The following is a 19,566-nucleotide window of genomic DNA, read 5'->3' as shown; positions in this document are numbered from 1 at the left end:
TCTGATGTCCATGAAAATCACTAATCGACACGCTATGTCTTGCGCCATGTACGTAGATACGTAGGATTGTATCGCCTTTATATTATGGAGTTATTTTGTATTTTCTAGCGATTGAGGTATGAACCTAGTCTACCTACTCGTATGTACCTAACGCAAACATTATATCCATACTAATATTATAAATGCGAAGTGTGTCTGTCTGTCGGTCTCTCTGTCTGCTATCTTTTCAGACGAAAGGTACACGGCTAGCTTATATCCCGGGGACGGACATAGGCTTCTTTTTATCCCGGAAAATCAAAGAGTTCCCACGGGATTCCCAAAAACCCATCCGCTTAACCGATTTGTATGAAATTTGGTAGGTAGCTTGCGTCTCTGTAATTGACATAGGCAACTTTTTATCCCGGAAAATCTAACAGTTCCCACGGGATCTTTAATAACCAAAATCCACGCGGAGGAAGTCGCGGGCATTCTCTAGTTATCAATAAGTGTTACCGATTTAGTACCTAAAGTCACGCCTCAGGTTACGATAATAAGCGATACATTGCTGTACCACCCTGCACGGAGTAGAGAATATTAATGTACCTACAGTACCTACATATCTTTGGTACATTAATATCATCTTGTTTGGTAGTAAGGCTCTGTAGCATTGGAATAATCGAGACATATTTTTAGAGGTAATGAATCACTACAGAAGTGATTTAATGCCCTACTTACTTCTGACAGATTGATCTCATTTTGATAGGTTCTACAAATGAAACAATTTTCTTCAACTTTTCGATACCCATTATCCAAACTTTTCTTTGTCACCACATTTTACAATTTGTTGGTTTTACGGCCGGTTCACACGGTTCAAATCACTACGGACGACCGGCTCTGATTTTAACCGAACTAATCGTAATTTTAAAGTACAAGTAAATGGAACAAAAACCGGAGGCCGGAACAAACGAACAACTGGTACAGCGAAAATTTGTATAATGAGCATCTAGCGGATTTTGTACTTTTACGATACGGTGGTTGCGTCTTCACTGATGTCGATTGTTTGAAAAAGTAGTGACATGAGTTACGGAGGTAAATAGTGTAGGTGTTATATGTATTGGGTAATACTAGATTGCTGTGCTACGTATAGATCACCATGCATTATTATTATACCCATTTTGTTGCTCCATTGGGTTTCTTGCTAAATCTACTCGATAGGAAGGGCATTTCGAACCAGTGCGGTAGCATTTGACGAATCAAAAGTAATCTAAAAGCTTATTTTAATAAATCTTTCTATTTCTGGAATCCTATGCCATACACGGAAGATAAATTTTACTATCCCTAACCTCTTTATTTCAAAATTAAAATTTATTTGTTTCATGTAAGACAATCAAGTACATCGCTACGTCTATATTTCTACCACCTGCATCTCGGAATGCATTTCGGAATGCAGATTCTTTGCTTGGTTAATATTTCGCTCTACCATAGGCTATGATAGCCTACAATAAGATTGTTACTTTGTAATGCCACATGTAGTACTTAAAAACGTTAAGTGTCTATGCACCATTTGTCGTACTATAGTCAATAGTAGGTATAGTCATAAAGGCAGGTTGAATGTGGAGCATGCGGGACCTAATGTTCGCCGCCTGTCGGACTGTTACCCCGCCTGGTGTTTAGGTTAATGTCTAATTGCCTGTACCTTGTTTCTCAAGTGCAACGTGGTTATTACGGTGAGCACGGGTTCTAACTTTTCAAGAAACGTTCAATTGATTCAAATTATCGACAGGTACTCACGGCGACTTAGGCAGAACAATTCTAACCACCACCCATGCAAATAATTCTACTACTACTATTATTTGCTTTTGCCGCGACTTCATCCGCGTGATATAATTTATAGCATATTTTATATCTACCTAATACCTAATAGGTACCTATCTAATAGGACTCAAGGGTTAATGTATTGTATGTATCTATGAGTGAAACAATTTTCAAATTCGGTTATTTAGTTCCGAAAATTACACCCTTCATCCAAACTGCCAAAAATTGCCTATTCCTTTTGTACCTAGTTGGGATGATGACTATGTAAAAATAAATTATTTCTTAGGAACTATTAGGTAAATAGTATAGGTGAGTAGTCTCCCAAAATTCGTAAAATCCATGTACATTGTACGCTGTTCGTTTTTTTGCTTACCATTTTTAACCCCCGACCCAAAAAGAGGGGTGTTATAAGTTTGACGTGTGTATCTGTGTATCTGTGTGTCTGTGTATCTGTGTATCTGTGTATCTGTGTACACTTGTAAACTAACAAGTGTAAATTAAAAATTTATAACACCCCCAACGATCCAAAGTATCTGAGTTTTCCAAAACATCATTTTCAAATAAATAATTATGTATTTAGGCAACGTCCATCTTGACAGCTTGACATTTGTCTATTGACATAATATTATAAACCTAACGGTTATCTAACCTTCTTTTCTACAAGAAAACTAGAAAAGAGCTGATAACTCTTAAACGGCTGAACCAATTTTTTTAGATTATAGCTAAGAACACTCTCGATTAAGCCACCTTTCAAACAAAAAAAACTAAATCAAAATCGGTTCATTCGTTTAGGCGCTACGATGCCACAGACAGATACACAGATACACAGATACACAGATACACAGATACACAGATACATAGACACACAGATACACAGATACACACGTCAAACTTATAACACCCCTCTTTTTGGGTCGGGGGTTAAAAAAGTAGGCACGTCAAATTACGTTAAACGTTTATGCCGTCACATCTGTGTATTTCATACAAGATCCCTTACTATACAGGTGTTTTCACGTTTGATAAAAAGTCACTGATTTTGACTACTAGTCAATCCAAAGCCATCATCCCTATTGGAGTACTTGACACTTAGGAAACTTATTGCACCTAGCTATCTTCTCCAGTATATTACCTGTAATGCACTTTGTTTTACCTAGTTAGGTACTAGGTAGGTAGGTAGATACCTACTTTTAACGCTAACGAATTCTCCTTAATTCTAGGTCAAATTCAGATATCATGAATTCTGAGTAATAGTTGCAAGTTACGGTATCAGGTATCATCATAGTGAAATACGGGTAACGGTACCATATTATTATAATATGTAGGTACCTAAGAGTACAAAGAAAATAAAGAAGAGTTCTTATTAAAAAGTGATGTGTCAGATTTGGATACAATAATAATTACCTACAACTTCGATAGAGGTTTTAGACAGTTGTTAGCAGTTGTCTGCGAACCTTGAATGATTGTTTGGAAGATTCATTGTGATGTTTATTAAAAAGCTATAATTTAACTTACCGTTACTTATGTACTGTTAACAAACTGTTAAGAAATAATTTATACCAACTACCATGAGGCGTCGGCTTCCTATTCGGGAGTCGGGGGTTCGATCCTCTCCTCTTGCTTTTCGCGGAGTTAAGTGCGTTAGAAATTAAATATCACTTGTTTTAACGGTGAAGGAAAATATCGTGAGTAAACCTGCACGTCCGAAAGTTCTGCATAATGTTCTCAAAGGTGTGTAAAGTCTACCAATCGGCACGGGGCCAGGGCTTCTCATTCTTAGAGTAGACTCGTGCCCACTAGTGAGCCGGCGATGGTATCATGATGATGAGTGATGACTATCATTCGGTAGGTGTACCCTTCAGTGAATACCGCTTGGTGATTCAGAGTACAAGTACCTATCTACGCTATCGTGCTCGATACATTATTGACTTGAACAATATTATTGACGAGGGATTTCAATCATCATCTGATCATCATCCTGGGACTCTTCATTGGAATCTATTATTCTCTCTAGGTATTTCATTGGAACTCCTCTTGTAATTGAAAAAGTTGCCAGATTTGAGGATTATCGAGTTCTTCCCCGCTCTTCGGACTTCAGAGTATCCTAATGCCTATCCCAATTCAACTTACTGCTTCATTCAATTTCCAGCTCGATCATATTCTGAACCGAATGGCGTTATGAGGTTCCATGCTACTGGAATGGCGACCTTGCTCTGCTAGGTGATTCGCTAACTCAGTGTCTAACTCTGAATGATAGTCACCGAGGTAGGTTTGTTCTAAGTATATTGCTGCTTCACTGGGTGATATTAAAATATTTTGTCTTAGAAAACCTTCAATGAATTAAAAAATGAGCTCGGTTGATATCATTCAGTGTTAGACACTGAGTTAGCGAATCACTCCGCTGGAAAGCTTAGCATTAGCAGATCCCTATTATAATAGTAAGAACACAGTGTACAACCGAAATTAACAAATCAGCCAGTCAGTCAGTCGAGATTTTTTTATATTTTATACTTATTATGTAGAAGATAGATTGTTGAACCCTTACTGAAGTGTATAGGCAGGTACAACAGGCAACAGCTAAAGAATATCTTCTAACATAGCCATTGAGATGGACAGAATACATGAGTAGTAACCAGAGAAACTCACAATGCGCTCATATAGCAGTGGCAAGTGTCTACGCAGATGTGGCGCGGACGTGAGCGCACCTTCACCCTCCTATCCTTACTGACTATAGTTGGCTTTTATATTATAATGCCAATAATATAATTTGAAAAGAGAACTCCAATACACGTCTAAACTGCTACGAATTGTACTGGAAATGTGAATAAACGTACTTGCCTATCAAAATAATTGAGGAGTGCTTAGCTGTTATGGGTGCGTCACATTTCCTTCTTCAAACCTACGTGACAAGATATTATATTCAATAATTTTGTAAGTAAATTTTATTCTTAAACTAATATTTTAACACGTTACCGGCAGTGTTATAAACATTTATGCAAATACAGTAAGTATAATCTATTTAATTACTTTAACAAGGCCCCTGTTTAATAAAACCTAAGTAAGTAACGCAAACTGTTTTATCTCAGTTATGATATCAGTCATGAAGTCACTGTGCCACTAACTTACACATTTACTTTAAAAAATACCGTTTTTATTGGGCATGTAAATTGCCTTAAGTATTTAATTAAATAGCATTAGCGTAAAGTAGGTATACCTAATCGTGATAACGATCAAAGTATTTTTAATCTCAGTTTTATCTTTCGGTAGGTACTAGGTAGGCACCTACTTACCTATCTACATATCTAGATTCTAGGCCTGAGAAAAAGTAGAATATTAGGTATAACCAAACTTTATCCTTTTCCCTTTTTTTTCCGTCATGTCCCAAGCATTTGCGTCTTTTTAAGAAGTAATCATTTAAGTTTGGATTCTGTATTTTAATAATTTTATATTGCGTTTCCTAATTTATGGAATGCAATTAACGAAGAACGCTTTTAAATTATATTAAAAATTATGTTTTGCAGGCGATTATACTTTTATCTGGCTGCGTTGATCTGTCTGCGGCGGATGCTCGATCACTTCGGTCACATTGCTAGGAAAAACGCGAGTAGCATAGAAAAACTCTTGGTCACTAGCAAGATCGGAGGAAAGAGACTCCTCGGACGTAGCCCAAGACGTTGGTCCGACCAGATCAGAGAAGCGGTCGACATACCCTTCTGCAATGCCTTTTGTACGGCCTCTACCAGGAAAAAATGGCACAACATCGTGAAGAAAGTGATATCTCGAGGGAGCCACGATCCTCAAAATTGATGGATCGACGCGAGAAGAAGAATATTTTTATCATCTGTATATTTTTATAACGGGGAACTCTTGCTCCATACAAACGTAGTTCAATTCTCATTTGAATAATGAGCAACCAAAGTCTATGAAATTATTTCCATTGAACCGTCGAGTCACAATTTTTATGACCTTTCTAAAATTACCCGTCACTATTGTTACTGGATTCCGGGAATTCTAAAGTTGCGCCACTGAAACACTTGAATTAACAGTGTGACCGTTTATTTGTGGCGGATTTCTGCCACAATATAAGCACATTTTGACTTCCTACTTAATTTTCACTCAGATGGTGTTTATGAAATTGGCAGGGTATGAAATATTCAATCAATTCTTTATTAATTTTAAGCTCTTAATAAAAATCTTTTTTTCTATTGTGACCGAAACATGGGATCAAAGGACTGAAACTATATGATGTTGGAAATAATTTTACAGTAGAAACGGGTAACTTTGATATAATAGCGGGGGTTAAGGATCCCTCAAAAAAGTTTTGTGTAAATAAATACCTAAGCATATTTTTTTAACCCTCGACCCAAAAAGAGGGGTGTTATAAGTTTGACGCGTGTATCTGTGTATCTGTCTGTGGCATCGTAACTCCTAAACTAATGAACCGATTTTAATTTAGTTTTTTGTTTGAAATATGGTTTGATCAAAAGTGTTCTTAGCTGCTATAACCCAAGAAAATTGATTCAGCCGTTTGAAAGTAATTATCAGCTCTTTTCTACTTTACTGTAACCTTCACTTGTCGGGGGTGTTATAAATTTTTAATTTACATTTGTTAAAATTAAGCGTTCCTAGTGGTTTATCAATTTGTAATACAAAAGGAACAATAAAAAGTCACAGCTGTTTATAATTATTTTGTTTTGTGAATAATACATATTTTTAGGGTTCTATACCTCAAAAGGAAAAACGGAACCCATAAGGGATCACTTTGTTGTCTGTCTGTCCGTCTGTCGTGTCTATCAAGAAAACTTAAAGGATACTTCCCGTTGACCTAGAATTGTTTGGTAGGTAGGTTAGGTTTATACCATAAGTAGTTAATAGGAAAAATCCGAAAACTATGAATTTATGTTTACATCACAAAAAAAAAATTTAAATGTGTTCATGAACAAATAATAATTAGTAGTTTCAATTTTCAAAGTAAGATAACTATACCAAGTGGGATATCATATGAAAGAGCTTTGCCTGTACATTCTAAAGCAGGTTTTTATTTATTTTTGGCTTATTAAATTTTGTGTAAAATGTCGGCAAAAATACATAACTAATGAGGTCACACTGGGTCTGTGTCAGTCAGTGGTGACAAGTGTCAACTGTCACTACTGTCAGTTTTTTGGTTTACGTCAGAGTTAAACGATAAACATGTGGATTGTAGGTATAAAAAGATCGTGAAAGATAACACGGACTTACTACAAAACACAGCTTGAAATATGTGTTCAAAATAGTACTTACTTTGGTAACTGGATACTTAAAAAATAAATTTCAAAGATGATTCAGGGATACGGTGCTGTGACGCAGGCCCTTCTCGGCACCCTTCTGACGTGGGGTCTCACAGCCGCTGGAGCCGCTTGTGTGTTTTTCATACGAGGAAAACATGTAACTACTCTTTCTTTTGATTGCTTGCACCTAAATTTTCAATCCATTTCAAGTTAAAAAAATCTTTATACTTAGTAATATATCACACTTATCAACTCGAGAAGATTAGAAAATGATTTATTTTGTCTTAGTTATTGTTGTCGTATAGTATAACTATGAACTATACATAATTTTCTATGAGTTTATTGATCAATTTATTAAATTGTACTTGTATTTATGTTCTGTGTTAGAATGTAGTTATCCTAAGTTTGTTTATACACCTAACACCACCCAGTGTCCAACCTCCTAACTTCTAATGATTTCTCCTAAGTTGCTTGGTAGATATCAGTACTTACTACTAAGTGACAAGGGCCTCTTTTGTATTCTACATTGTTTTTACATCTTTTATTTGTCTATATTATTTATTTTGTGTTGAAGTGTATATAAATAAAGTGTTTGATACTATTTATTTTCAGCGGAAGCTGCTGGATGTGTCATTAGGCTTTGCCGCAGGTGTAATGACGGCAGCCTCGTACTGGTCTCTCTTAGAGCCTGCTATACAGATGTGTGAAGAGTCAGGCTATTATGGTGATAAAGGACAATATGCATTTGTTCCCGTTGCAGTGGGGTTCCTATTCGGAGCCATATTTGTGTTTGCAACTGACAGATTTTTGGATTATTTGGGAATCAACTCAACAAATATGATGATAAGTAAGTAAACTATATTTTTTTTAATTAATTTTAGACATGAATGAGGCATAGACAGTGATTTATCCCAAATGTTTGTATGACCTGTAATGAAGTAAGTTATTTATGTACATACATAACAATTATTATATTTTAACTACTTCGAGTAGAAGAGGCTTTCAGGTAAAATTTTTGGAAATTATTAATGTTGATGTATAATACCTTATACACAAAATATAGACCAAACTGTTTGAGCTGCACATTAATGCAAGTCAGTCAGTTTCCTTTTAGTTCACATCGATACCCTTAAAATCTTTTTTACAACTTACAGACAAACTTTATCTAACAAATTTTGATGTTATGACAGTTTATGTATGTATTGGGAATCTGTCCAATTGAAATGGTAAATGCACATAATCTGACCCGCTTTGCCAAAAGTGAGGACATGAACCAAATTAGTTTTAAATCAAAGATGGTATTGTAGTCTTTCAGTATATATAAATATTTGATTCAAAATCTATGAGGCAATAGTTATATTTTTAAAATTTTTAATATATTTCAAAAATAACATTAAAAAGAAAATAAATTAATATTTTTTTTTCATTGTATGAAAACAAAATTCAATTTTTTCATGATTCCTATGACTCATAACAACGTAAATTGTAGATCAGAGCTGTATTTGATGAATACATTCTGTTAACTTCGCTTTTGTATGCCGCTGTGGATATGGTTTCCATACTAAGAATCGCGTTTACCTTTATCTGTTAGATAAAGTTCATCTTGCAGCTTAAAACAGGCCCTTAAAATTTTTCTTATAGTCCATTCCAAACTTGTACAATAGTTACCTAAGTATTGTATAAAATATCAGATTTTACATGTACATTGCCAGTGGCATGTACAATTAAAAATTTATTAGATTATTCCACATGTTGCTTTTCTATATTTAAGTTTTATTTTTTGTTATTATAATCATAATTACCAAGTACGTAAGCAGTATTATATGCTTAAGCAGTTTTCATTAACTAGCATGAAGGCCAATCTAATAATGAATAGTCTACATTTTCTAACAAATATTTCCTGTTAAAAATTTACCTTATCACACTTTGCTGAATAACTTTGAATAAGGTGAAATAAAAATTGAAAACATACTTACACAAGCTCTTCATTATAACTATATAATGTGACTAGCTGATGCCCGCGACTTCGTTCGCGTGGATGTAGTTTTTTAAAAATCCCGTGAGAACTCTTTGATTTTCCGGGATAAAAAGTAAAAGACACACACACACACACACATACAAACTTTCCCCTTTATAATATTAGTGTGATACCAATAGTAACATGAATGATAAGATTTGTGACTGAGTACTAAAACAAAGAGCACTGCCGATGCTGCCTGTTTTTTACATTTGTTGTTTGTGTTGCTGTATAAGCCTGAACTGTGGTAAATCCTAGGATTTTACAGTAAAACCTAGAATTTACCAAGTCCTAATGGTAAAATGCCAAACTGGGACACAATCGTTAATTTGGACTTTTCCCAACATTAATAAGGGAAATCCTAGGTTGTATTTCAGTTAGTTATTATTTGGGCTTTTACGTGTCTCTGACGTAAAACCTAGGACTTACCGAATGAATGCTGGAAAAAGTCAGAAATTAATGATTATCTTACACCAGTTCGGGCATTTACCATTAAGACTTGGTAAATCTTTGGTTATACTGGTAAATTCTAGGATTTCGTTGATTCTGAAAGGCAGACGAACAGACGGACGGACGTATGGACAGCGGAGGCCCCGCTTAACAGGGTCCCGTTAGAACCTTTCAGGTACGAAACCCTAAAAATGAAGATAAATCATAATGATCAATAACTATACATATAAATCTTTTTTTAAGAACGATTTTAAGAAGTTTTTAAGAACTTTTGTAACATCTATTTTTAATAGAACAATCGAACAATAACTACTGATTTGCATGATAGGCAGCCCTGTGCTGCTTTTAAAATCAATGGCCTTAACTCTTTGTGTATAAGAATCAGAGTGAATGATCAGAATGGTTGCAAACACTGAGTAGAAAAAACCACTACCTACTGCGATGAAGGAGGGTTATGTGTCCGTTCCTATGTCCGCTCAAAACTACTCAACGGCTTGACCGATTTTGATAGATGATACGTCATTAGATTCTTCTTGATGGCGCGAGTTAAAAATAGTTAATAATTAGTATAAAATTCTTAAAAAATCAGAATGGCGGATTCTATGCGCTTTAATGTGAGAGCTGAAAATGATGCAGTGCAAACGGCAGTTTTCGAAAACTTTTTAAACTACTACTTGTTTTTATAAATTGAACCATTTAAAAAGCATTGAAAGACACAATCATAATAATTTAATAGTTGATATTGTGATAACATTCATGAAAAATTCTAATACCTAATCCTAAGAAAAATAAATTTTGCATGCCCATTGCCCATAGTATGGCGGATTGTAAGTAGATGTGTTAATCCATACTTATATTATAAATGCGAAAGTGTGTCTGTCTGTCTATCTGTCTGTCTGTCTGTCTGCTACCTTTTCACGTCCAAACAGTTTAACCGATTCTGACGAAAGGTACAGAGTTAGCTTATATCCCGAGGACGGACATAGGCTACTTTTAATTCCGGAAAATCAAAGAGTTCCCACGGGATTCCTAACAACCCATCCGCTTAACCGATTTGTATGAAACTTGATACCGAGGTAGCTTGCGTCCCTGTAATTGACATAGGCATTTTATCCCGGAAAATCAAACAGTTCCCACGGGATCTTCAAAAACCTAAATCCACGCGGACGAAGTCACGGGCATCCTCTAGTACTTAATAACCCAGTAACACCATCATTGTATCTTCAATCCTGCAAATAAATGATTTAAATTAAATAATGATTTTAATTAAGGTATTTAAATTAATTTCAAGTCAATTTCAAAGTCTATCCATGTAATAATTTACTTAGGTATATATATCATGCATTATGTAGACGTACTTATACAATCTTAAAAGACCATTGGCATTTAAATACATACTACATGGGCTAACCAAAATATGTTCCAATGCAAATAGAAATATATTCTGTGCTTTGTTTGATGTCAATGTTTGCACAAATATGCTTACCATAATGGAATGCATTCTTACATTATGCTGGTGTGTAGCCTCATATTTTTTATAATTAACGCAACATATAATTTATTTTATTTTATTTATTCCCAATTTAAATATTGCCATTGGGTGCAGGGTTTCCCTAATACAAAAATAGCATTATTAACCATATACAAATTATATAACTACTTAATTATAACTTAATTCCTAATAACAATCACTTAGTTACTTAAGTATTTTATTATTTTATAACACATTGTCCACATTATTTTATTTATTCCCAATTTCACTATTGCCATTAGGTACGAGGTTTCCTAATACAAAAATAGCATTATTAACCAAATACAAATACTATAACTACTTAATTATAACTTAATTCCTAATAACAATCACTTAGTTATACCTTAATTACTTAATCATTTTATAACACATTGTCCACATTGAGATCTTTGTGAATTCACTCAACGATAATATATATGAGTTTTGCTTATTATAGTTCTATATAATTACTATGTATAATTAGTAGAAATATTAATTTTTAATACTAAGCTTCTAGACCGACTTTGTATGTGGCTTATAGCGGCAACAGAGATACATATTCTGTGTAGGTAAATTTCAACTTTCTACCTATTATGGTTCACTAGATACAGCCCGCTGACAGACAGACGAATAGATGGACGGAAATGGATGATTAGTAATAGGCTTCCGTTGGTATTCTTCGGATACGATTTGCGAAACGTAATCTACGCGGAATAAGTCGCGGGCATCATCTAGTACTATAGGTATATTTATTCTTTTACGAACAATTATAAATTTTGTGAAATTATTAACATACACAAAGCATTAATATTTTAAATGTGGATCTAAATCAAAATTATTCAGACCAACAGTAGGTACAAGATGTCCAAAAAATGATAATATTTAATATTAAATTTAAAAACTAGTTATTATTTTATTAAAAAACTGCTTCAAAACAACTATATATTTCATTAAATATCAATTAGAATAGAATAAATTTTTGTTCAAATAAAGTTTTACAAGTGCTTTTGAATCCTCAAAATAATTTACCACTTATGGTAAGCAATTGTACCTAATATGTATAACTTTATTATAGCAAAAAAAATTAGCAGGATACTGTCATGCTTGGCAAAATAAACGACATATTACTGGTAAAAGAAGTTTAAAAAATAATATTTTTGGTAGGTGCATATTTTAATACTTAATACGTTTTAAACAAAAAATCAATCAAAATCAAAAACCATCGTAAAAGAAATAACAATGTTTTTGTGATGTAACCGGAAATTTACGGTTTCCGGATTTTTCCCTCTACTTGTGCTATAAGACATTGCTAGATTTGCTACCTGCCCATGATTCTTGATTAATGATTCTCGAAGAACATTACGGAACCCTAAAACATTAGGTATGAACAAAACACTAAGCTTATTATGGTTAATGTAAATTTAAGAGATTAGCGTTTATTTTAGGGTCATTTAATCTTTCCTATTTTTAAGTAATTGGCTGCAAGAAATTAAAGTAATTTGTCTAGACTCCACATTTCTACAATAACGAATTCTATAAGTGTCGATGAAATTGTTAAAAGTATATTATAATAGTTATGTTAATGTACCACATTGATCAAACCTGCCTACAATCCTACATGTGTATGTGTAAATGAGGAAATTGTCTCATTATTTGATTAGTAAAGACTAAAGACATTGTCATATAAGATATACCTACTTATATATTAAATTGCGCCTGCTATTTATTCATATCCATAATCACACTTCACACTAGCGAAGCGCGAAGCATCACGCGGGCGAAGCTGCGGACATCATCTAGTTGTTTGTAATTTATTGAGAAGCTTGGGGTGGTTGAGGGCATCCGAAATGAATGGAGGAATTTGAGCATTACCGTACAAAAGCTGCGCTGTGCTTCTGCGCTATGCTTGTTAATAAAGAGTCTAAACGCTCTAGTAGCCAATGCTCACCCAGCCTTAGTTAATAAATTAAGATTGATTGCATTCAAACAATCTGTGTTATCTGGAAACTACTCCGCTACAAACACGTGGTCATAACTTACTCAAGACCTTGTTATCTCTTATTGACAATGAACGGCATTATGTTATTGTGGCTCATTGCTTATGCTGAAAATGAAACAATATTATACGTAACTATATTTTATAAGCGGCTTTTGCTTTTGTATTTTACGACTTTACTGAAGTAGGTAATTAAATAGATAAAAAATATGAACTGAGTTATTCGGCTTGTTTTAAAGCAAGTGATTTACTTATGCATTTTTGCATCATTTTGAAAATAGAGATACGAGTAATTCATAAGTCCACACGAAGGAACGGAAAGATTTTATGTTATTGTAAGACTTTAGCTGTTTAGATCTGTGCTTGGCCCCTTTTGGTTATTTGGACATGTATAAAATTTGTTTTCAATCATTTTACCCTAATATTAAAACCCCTGCCTACGGCTCGGGCTTACAAATGTGGACTGGTTTGTAAAAACTTACCACGCTTTGATCACATTGTACGTACTACCTAAGTACCTACTGTCATACTCAGATTAGTGCATCTACGATCGTCACTCTCGTAACCGACATTAGTTCAACCTGCTACTTGCGATTTTTAACCCCCGACCCAAAAAGAGGGGTGTTATAAGTTTGACGTGTGTATCTGTGTATCTGTCTGTGGCATCGTAGCGCCTAAACGAATGAACCGATTTTAATAAACTTTTTTTGTTTGAAAGGTGACTTGATCGAGAGTGTTCTTAGCTATAATCCAAAAAAATGGTTCAGCTGTTTAAGAGTTATCAGCTCTTTTCTAGTTTTCTTGTAGAAAAGAAGGTCAGATAACCGTTAGGTTCATAATATTATGTCAATAGACAAATGTCAAGCTGTCAAGATGGACGTTGCCTAAATACATAATTATTTATTTGAAAATGATGTTTTGGAAAACTCAGATACTTTGGATCGTCGGGGGTGTTATAAATTTTTAATTTACACTTGTTAACGTAGGTACTTAACATTAACTTAACATTGAAAAGAAATCCCAGATATCGAGATTATTTTTTGTATTACAAAAATACATAAGTTTTAGTGATTGTATTTGCACTTTGTGTGCCCTTCTGCCGACCTTACGCCCGAATAATTCTTACCAAAAAAATTGGTAGGTAGGTAATATTGCATCTAGGTTCAGAATTGTCTTCTCTTATTCTGAAGTAACTTTGGAAGGTCATGCAGTAAATAATAAGCGCCACAATTTTTTTCCTTCCTTTGATATTTTCTGTGTGAAAAATAAATTGTCGGCATTTTTTTACAATTTTTTAACAATAGCGTGGTTAGCCACGCTATTGTTAAAAAATTTAATGATCCTATAAATAAAGATTACTTATGCATTCGGCGTCATCTAAGTTTAAAAATATTGAGGTAAATGCATGGTAAATGTAGGTACATGCGTTTTTTAACTGGGCCAAAGTGTGGGTTTTATCCAATTGCTACGAGTGTTATAATTTATCAAACCTTGTATATTTTAGAGATTCTCTTTTTTGTATTCATATAGCGTATTTTTGGGCAATCAGGGTATGGTGCAAACTTGGTGGTAGAGAAAGTAGAACTTCAAGGTATAATGAATTATTTCATTGGCCGTAAAACGTCACATGACCTACTACAATTTCCGAAACCTGGCATCTTCCCAACTGCATTTTTAAGTTTACCAAATTGGTGAAAATGCCCTTATGGTGCTACTTTCTTCGGCCGTCTATCTGTCTGTCACAATCGATTATTTCAGTAACTATTAAAGCTATCGACATGAAATAGGTATACAGTAGTAACCCAACAACATTGGAATCAAAAATCGTTTTTTTTTTATATAGTTAAAAAAAAAAACCAGTCAAGTGCGAGTCAAACTCGCGCACCGAGTCTTCCGTAGTCCGGTTTTTTTCCGAAATTTTGCACGATAAATCAAAAACTATAATGCATAAAAATAAATAAATAAAAGTTTTGTAATGTATAGGTCTAAAAAGAAAAAAGGTTATATGCCCTTTCACTGTTGGGGAGATAGTTTACAGGTTTTCAAAAATGTGAAAAAAATAATCATCAAGAAAATATACTCAAGCAATTTAGATATTAATAGTGTATGCGCTCCGCGTGTTTCTGATAACGGAAAAATATTAATCTGCCGATTTGCATGGTGGAGGTGGCCGTACGTACGAACGCATCAGATATTGAGAAAGAATGTTAAGTAAACGGACAAGTAGCTCCTATTAAAAAAACATGGCTGATTTTTGCAACTTTGTGCATGACTCTTCCATTTCCTTGTTACGCTGAAATAGTCAGACTATTGAAATATACACTTTTCTGCATACAATTGACTTACTTTGCCTTAATCTGACACGCTCGAGTAAATCCCAAAATCCCCGCTTGGGGAGCCCAACGATGGTGATCGACATTTACTTTCCTATTCTCACCTAAAATTAAAGTTTTCCTTTTAGCGTGGGTTACAACATTAGAGGGTTTCTAGACATATTGCCAAAAGAGACTTTTTGTACTTTTTTTTAATATCTCGTAATCTTGTGGGCATACGGAAAAACTATTTGCAACGAAGTAAAGACAATTAAATTCTCTAAAAAAAAGCCAAGTGCACGTTAGACTTACCCACCATAGCTTAGAAAGAAACATATAAATAGTTAGGTTCACAAATCCATCAGGACTTTTGTATGTTCATTAGTGGACTGAACAATATTGTAAGGATTCAAAACAAAGTATGTCCATAAAAAAGTGGAAAATCTAGGGTATTTGTCTAGAGTCTAGACCATTTCTTGAAGAGCCATTTACTAGACCTATACGCGGATTTACGCTGGTACGATTTAGTAATAATATTAATGTAATTAAAACGGTCTTTCTTTGTTTTTACAGCAATAACGAAAAGCAAAGACTCCAAAGAGAAGCTAGAAGACTTAGAAATGATGACAGCTCTGAACAGGCGGACATCTAACCCTACAGTGGTTACTCTGGAACAACCCATAGAGTTTACTGATTGCATATCCAACCAGCACACGGCGCAAAGGCGGCGTGGTCATCACCAATCCCAAAACTCATTGGTCAGTTTAACTTTTACTCAATTAAGGGCCGATTTCGCAATCGTCAAATAACTTCTATCTGTGGAATGAATTTTACGTATTGACAGATTTCCTATACAAAAAACCAGCCAAGTGCGAGTCAGACTCGCGCACCGAGGGCCCCGTACTCGGGTATTTTTCTGACATTTTTGCACGATGAATCAAAAACTATGTATTATGCATAAAAATAAATAAAAATCTGTTTTAGAATGTGCAGGAAAAGCCCTTTCATATGATACTCCACTCGGTATAGTTCTCTTACTTTGAAAATTGAAACACATCAATTTTTTTTTGTGTGATGTAACCACAAATTCACGGATTTCGGATTTTTTGCCTTACTTTTGCTATAAGACCTACCTACCTGCCAAATTTCATGATTCTAGGTGAACGGGAAGTACCTTATAGGTTTTCTTGACAGACACGACAGGCGGACAGATGGACAGACAGACAGATAGACAACAAAGTGATCCTATAAGGGTTCCGTTTTTCCTTTTGAGCTACGGAACCCGAAAAGTATAGATAACGAATTATTTTCGATGCTTTTCAGTTTTGAGTCATTAGATATAATGAATACATAACTTGTACTTTAGGGTGTAAAATCTGTCCTAAATAGAATATGATAAACTTTTCAGAAAACAGACGGCGGCGATGGCGACCGCCGCGATAGCTTGCAGCGCACGCTGGAGGCGCGACAGTCGCAGTGGAAAAGGATAATGCTCCTGGTAGTAGCTATCACAGTCCACAACATACCAGAGGGCCTGGCGGTGGGCGTCGGCTTCGGCGCCGCGGCGTCATCATCAAAAGCCTCCTTCCAGAGTGCCAGGTTAGTTCATTTTTAGGGTTCCGTACCTCAAAAGGAAAATCGGATACCTTACAAGATCACTTTGTTGTCTGTCTGTCTGCCGTGTATGTCAAGAATAGACCTAGAATCATGTTTGGCAGGTAGGTAGGTCTTATAGTACAAGTAAAGTAAAGTATTGACATCTTCACAACAAAAATTCACGGCATCATCTAATAAACATTTAAGTTATTTGAAAGTCTCGTTTACTCGGACGAACGCGTGGATAAGCTAAGTAACATTACAACAGTATCATTTTCGTTGATTGCTTTAAATACCCGTCGTTACCGGAAGAAGAGAGTAGGTACAAAATAAGTACTTAGTTAAAACATCAATATTTTATAATTCGCGAATAGATATTTCAATTCTAACAACGCCATCTATTGCTGACATAGACAGACGTGATACTTAGACACACAAAAGTACTGCTCTCTAACTTTCGGCCAGACCGGAGAATACCACCGCTACTGCTGCCCTCTAACCAAAGAAGCTTTGCTTGCTGCGTTTTTCAGGCGTTTCCAATGGTTGGAGGATTTTCCAATGATCTGATTGTAGTAATGCATACCTCTATAACTAGATGGCGCTAGTTATACATATAATAATAAGATGAAAAAAGTATTAGGTACTTGAATTTTTATCTATACTTATAGAATTTTCATTCAAATCTACCAAGTATAATGCAAACAATACCATTTAATTTTTGTACCGGTTATTTGTTTTATTTTATTTTAAGCATTATTTTATATATTATACATATATGCTTACTTGCTGGATTTTTATATGAAATTAAGAGTTACTGCTTGTTGAATTCTGATAAAAATGGAAGTATAAATAATATTAGTAGAAACTTACTAATTCGGTTGTACAAAATGTCTGAACTAAATATACAGGTCTAAATTATTGCTAACCTTTTCCGCATGGAGCATAATGAAAAGAATACCAAATTAGCTCCAAACTGGCTGACCCCGTCGAGTATTCTATCTGGCAAACCTAAACGCAAAATTTTAAAGTTTCTAGACCCAGTGGTTTGTTACACGTTGATCTCATTCAGTTTCTCCTTTTATAATTTATATATTTGTTTAACTATGTAAAAAATTCAAACTAACAATCTCCAAATATGGTAAAATGTACATTGCGCGCACGATGCTAGTTAGCTGGCCGCCATTTTGTTACGTCAGAAGGAGCGCGAAGCACCGGAGGGCGCCGTTGTAGGAATTTCATTGATAAGTTGGCGTGAGCGGGATAAAACTAGTTGCACTATGGACCCGCCGCTAACTGGATTCCAGTTAGATTAAGAGACAGCTAATAGATGTCCTCGGTTTTTCAACCCCCGATCCAAAAAGAGGGATGTTATAAGTTTAACGTGTGTATCTGTGTGTCTGTGTGAATCTGTCTGTGGCGCCGTAGCTCCTAAACGATTGAACCGATTTTGATTTTTTTTAATAAAAATGTCTTTGTTCCAATAGAAACATAAGTGTATCACACCGAACAAAATATATACTTAAAGAAAGCACCTTAGATATGTGGCAGATTCTTGTACAAAATAGATTAAAATTTTAAGTAATTTAGGCTTTCGTGAAGCGTCTACGTGTTGAACCTATAAGATACATGCATTTTCATTGTCCCTTCTAGATCGTCGTTTATAAAAAATACAATATCTAAAAGAAACGACTCGACGTCGGTAACTGGACTAGATTTACCTGTATGTTAAAATACAGCGTTCTCTTCTCAAATTGTAGTGCTGTAACTTAGTTCCGGTAAGTATAAAAATAAGGATGCACAGATTATATCCATTAGTTGAAACATAATTTTACCACGGTTTAGCTATGATCTTGCCTAATGGTAAGTAATAATGCTGTTTGAGGTGGAACACGCAAAACCTGGTTAGAAAAGTAAGTTATTAGGATACAGTAATTTTATGATTTTACTACTAAGATTAAGCTCTGGTTTTGTGTTACACGTGCTTGATCTGTAATCTCTATGCTTTGAAGGGATGCATTATACTCTACTACATTTTCATGTATCGTATCAAATATTATTTAACGCTGTCTCTTCGACTAGTTAGATTAGGCGTTGTGTTATTTCATTTTAGTAACGAGTTTAGGGTCACACGAGAAACTGATAATAATTGTAGTTGTTGCTTTATGATGCTTTCGTAGAATGCGTCTTGAATTCATCGGCCAGTTGTATTTTAATGTATTAATATTGATAGCCTTTTATTTAATAATTCGATATTGTGGATTTTTAGATCGAGCAATTTTACTGTGACAAAAACTGTGTCCCTGTTAGTTAGGATCTATAGTTGTGTATAGTTCACCCGCGTGGATTTCGGTTTTTAAAAATCTTATAGAAACTCTTTGGTTTTCCAAGCTTAAAAATAGCCATGTCTGTCCCCAAGATGAAAGCTATCTCTGTAGATATCCTCATCACAATCGGTTATACGGATCGGCTTTAAAAAGCCGGGGACCCTTTCAACATGTGAGCCGTAAAAAGCTAGCAGACAAACTTTCGTATAATATTATATAATTTCGTATAATAATGTCAATATGCATTCTTTTTCACACTTACGATTTCTTCAATCACAGCTGATGTAAATAAAGTACGTGGTA

At 34.7% G+C, this 19,566-nt stretch overlaps 1 protein-coding gene across 1 annotated transcript in view; it reads left to right on the top strand.

The window, feature by feature from the left end:
• Positions 1-6,939: 6,939 nt before the first annotated feature.
• Positions 6,940-19,566, top strand: part of LOC123868425 (zinc transporter ZIP11) — a 105,021-nt gene continuing 92,394 nt past the window's right edge. Inside the window, exons 1-4 of the mRNA XM_045910960.1 lie at positions 6,940-7,215; positions 7,671-7,905; positions 15,917-16,101; positions 16,752-16,942. Coding sequence (XP_045766916.1) covers positions 7,108-7,215; positions 7,671-7,905; positions 15,917-16,101; positions 16,752-16,942 — 719 coding nt within the window. The 5' untranslated portion in view covers positions 6,940-7,107. The remainder of the gene's footprint in view (positions 7,216-7,670; positions 7,906-15,916; positions 16,102-16,751; positions 16,943-19,566) is intronic.

The sequence above is a fragment of the Maniola jurtina genome, chromosome 9, assembly GCF_905333055.1.
Source record: "Maniola jurtina chromosome 9, ilManJurt1.1, whole genome shotgun sequence".
Taxonomy (NCBI): domain Eukaryota; kingdom Metazoa; phylum Arthropoda; class Insecta; order Lepidoptera; family Nymphalidae; genus Maniola; species Maniola jurtina.
This window is presented reverse-complemented; position numbering and strand designations above follow the sequence as displayed.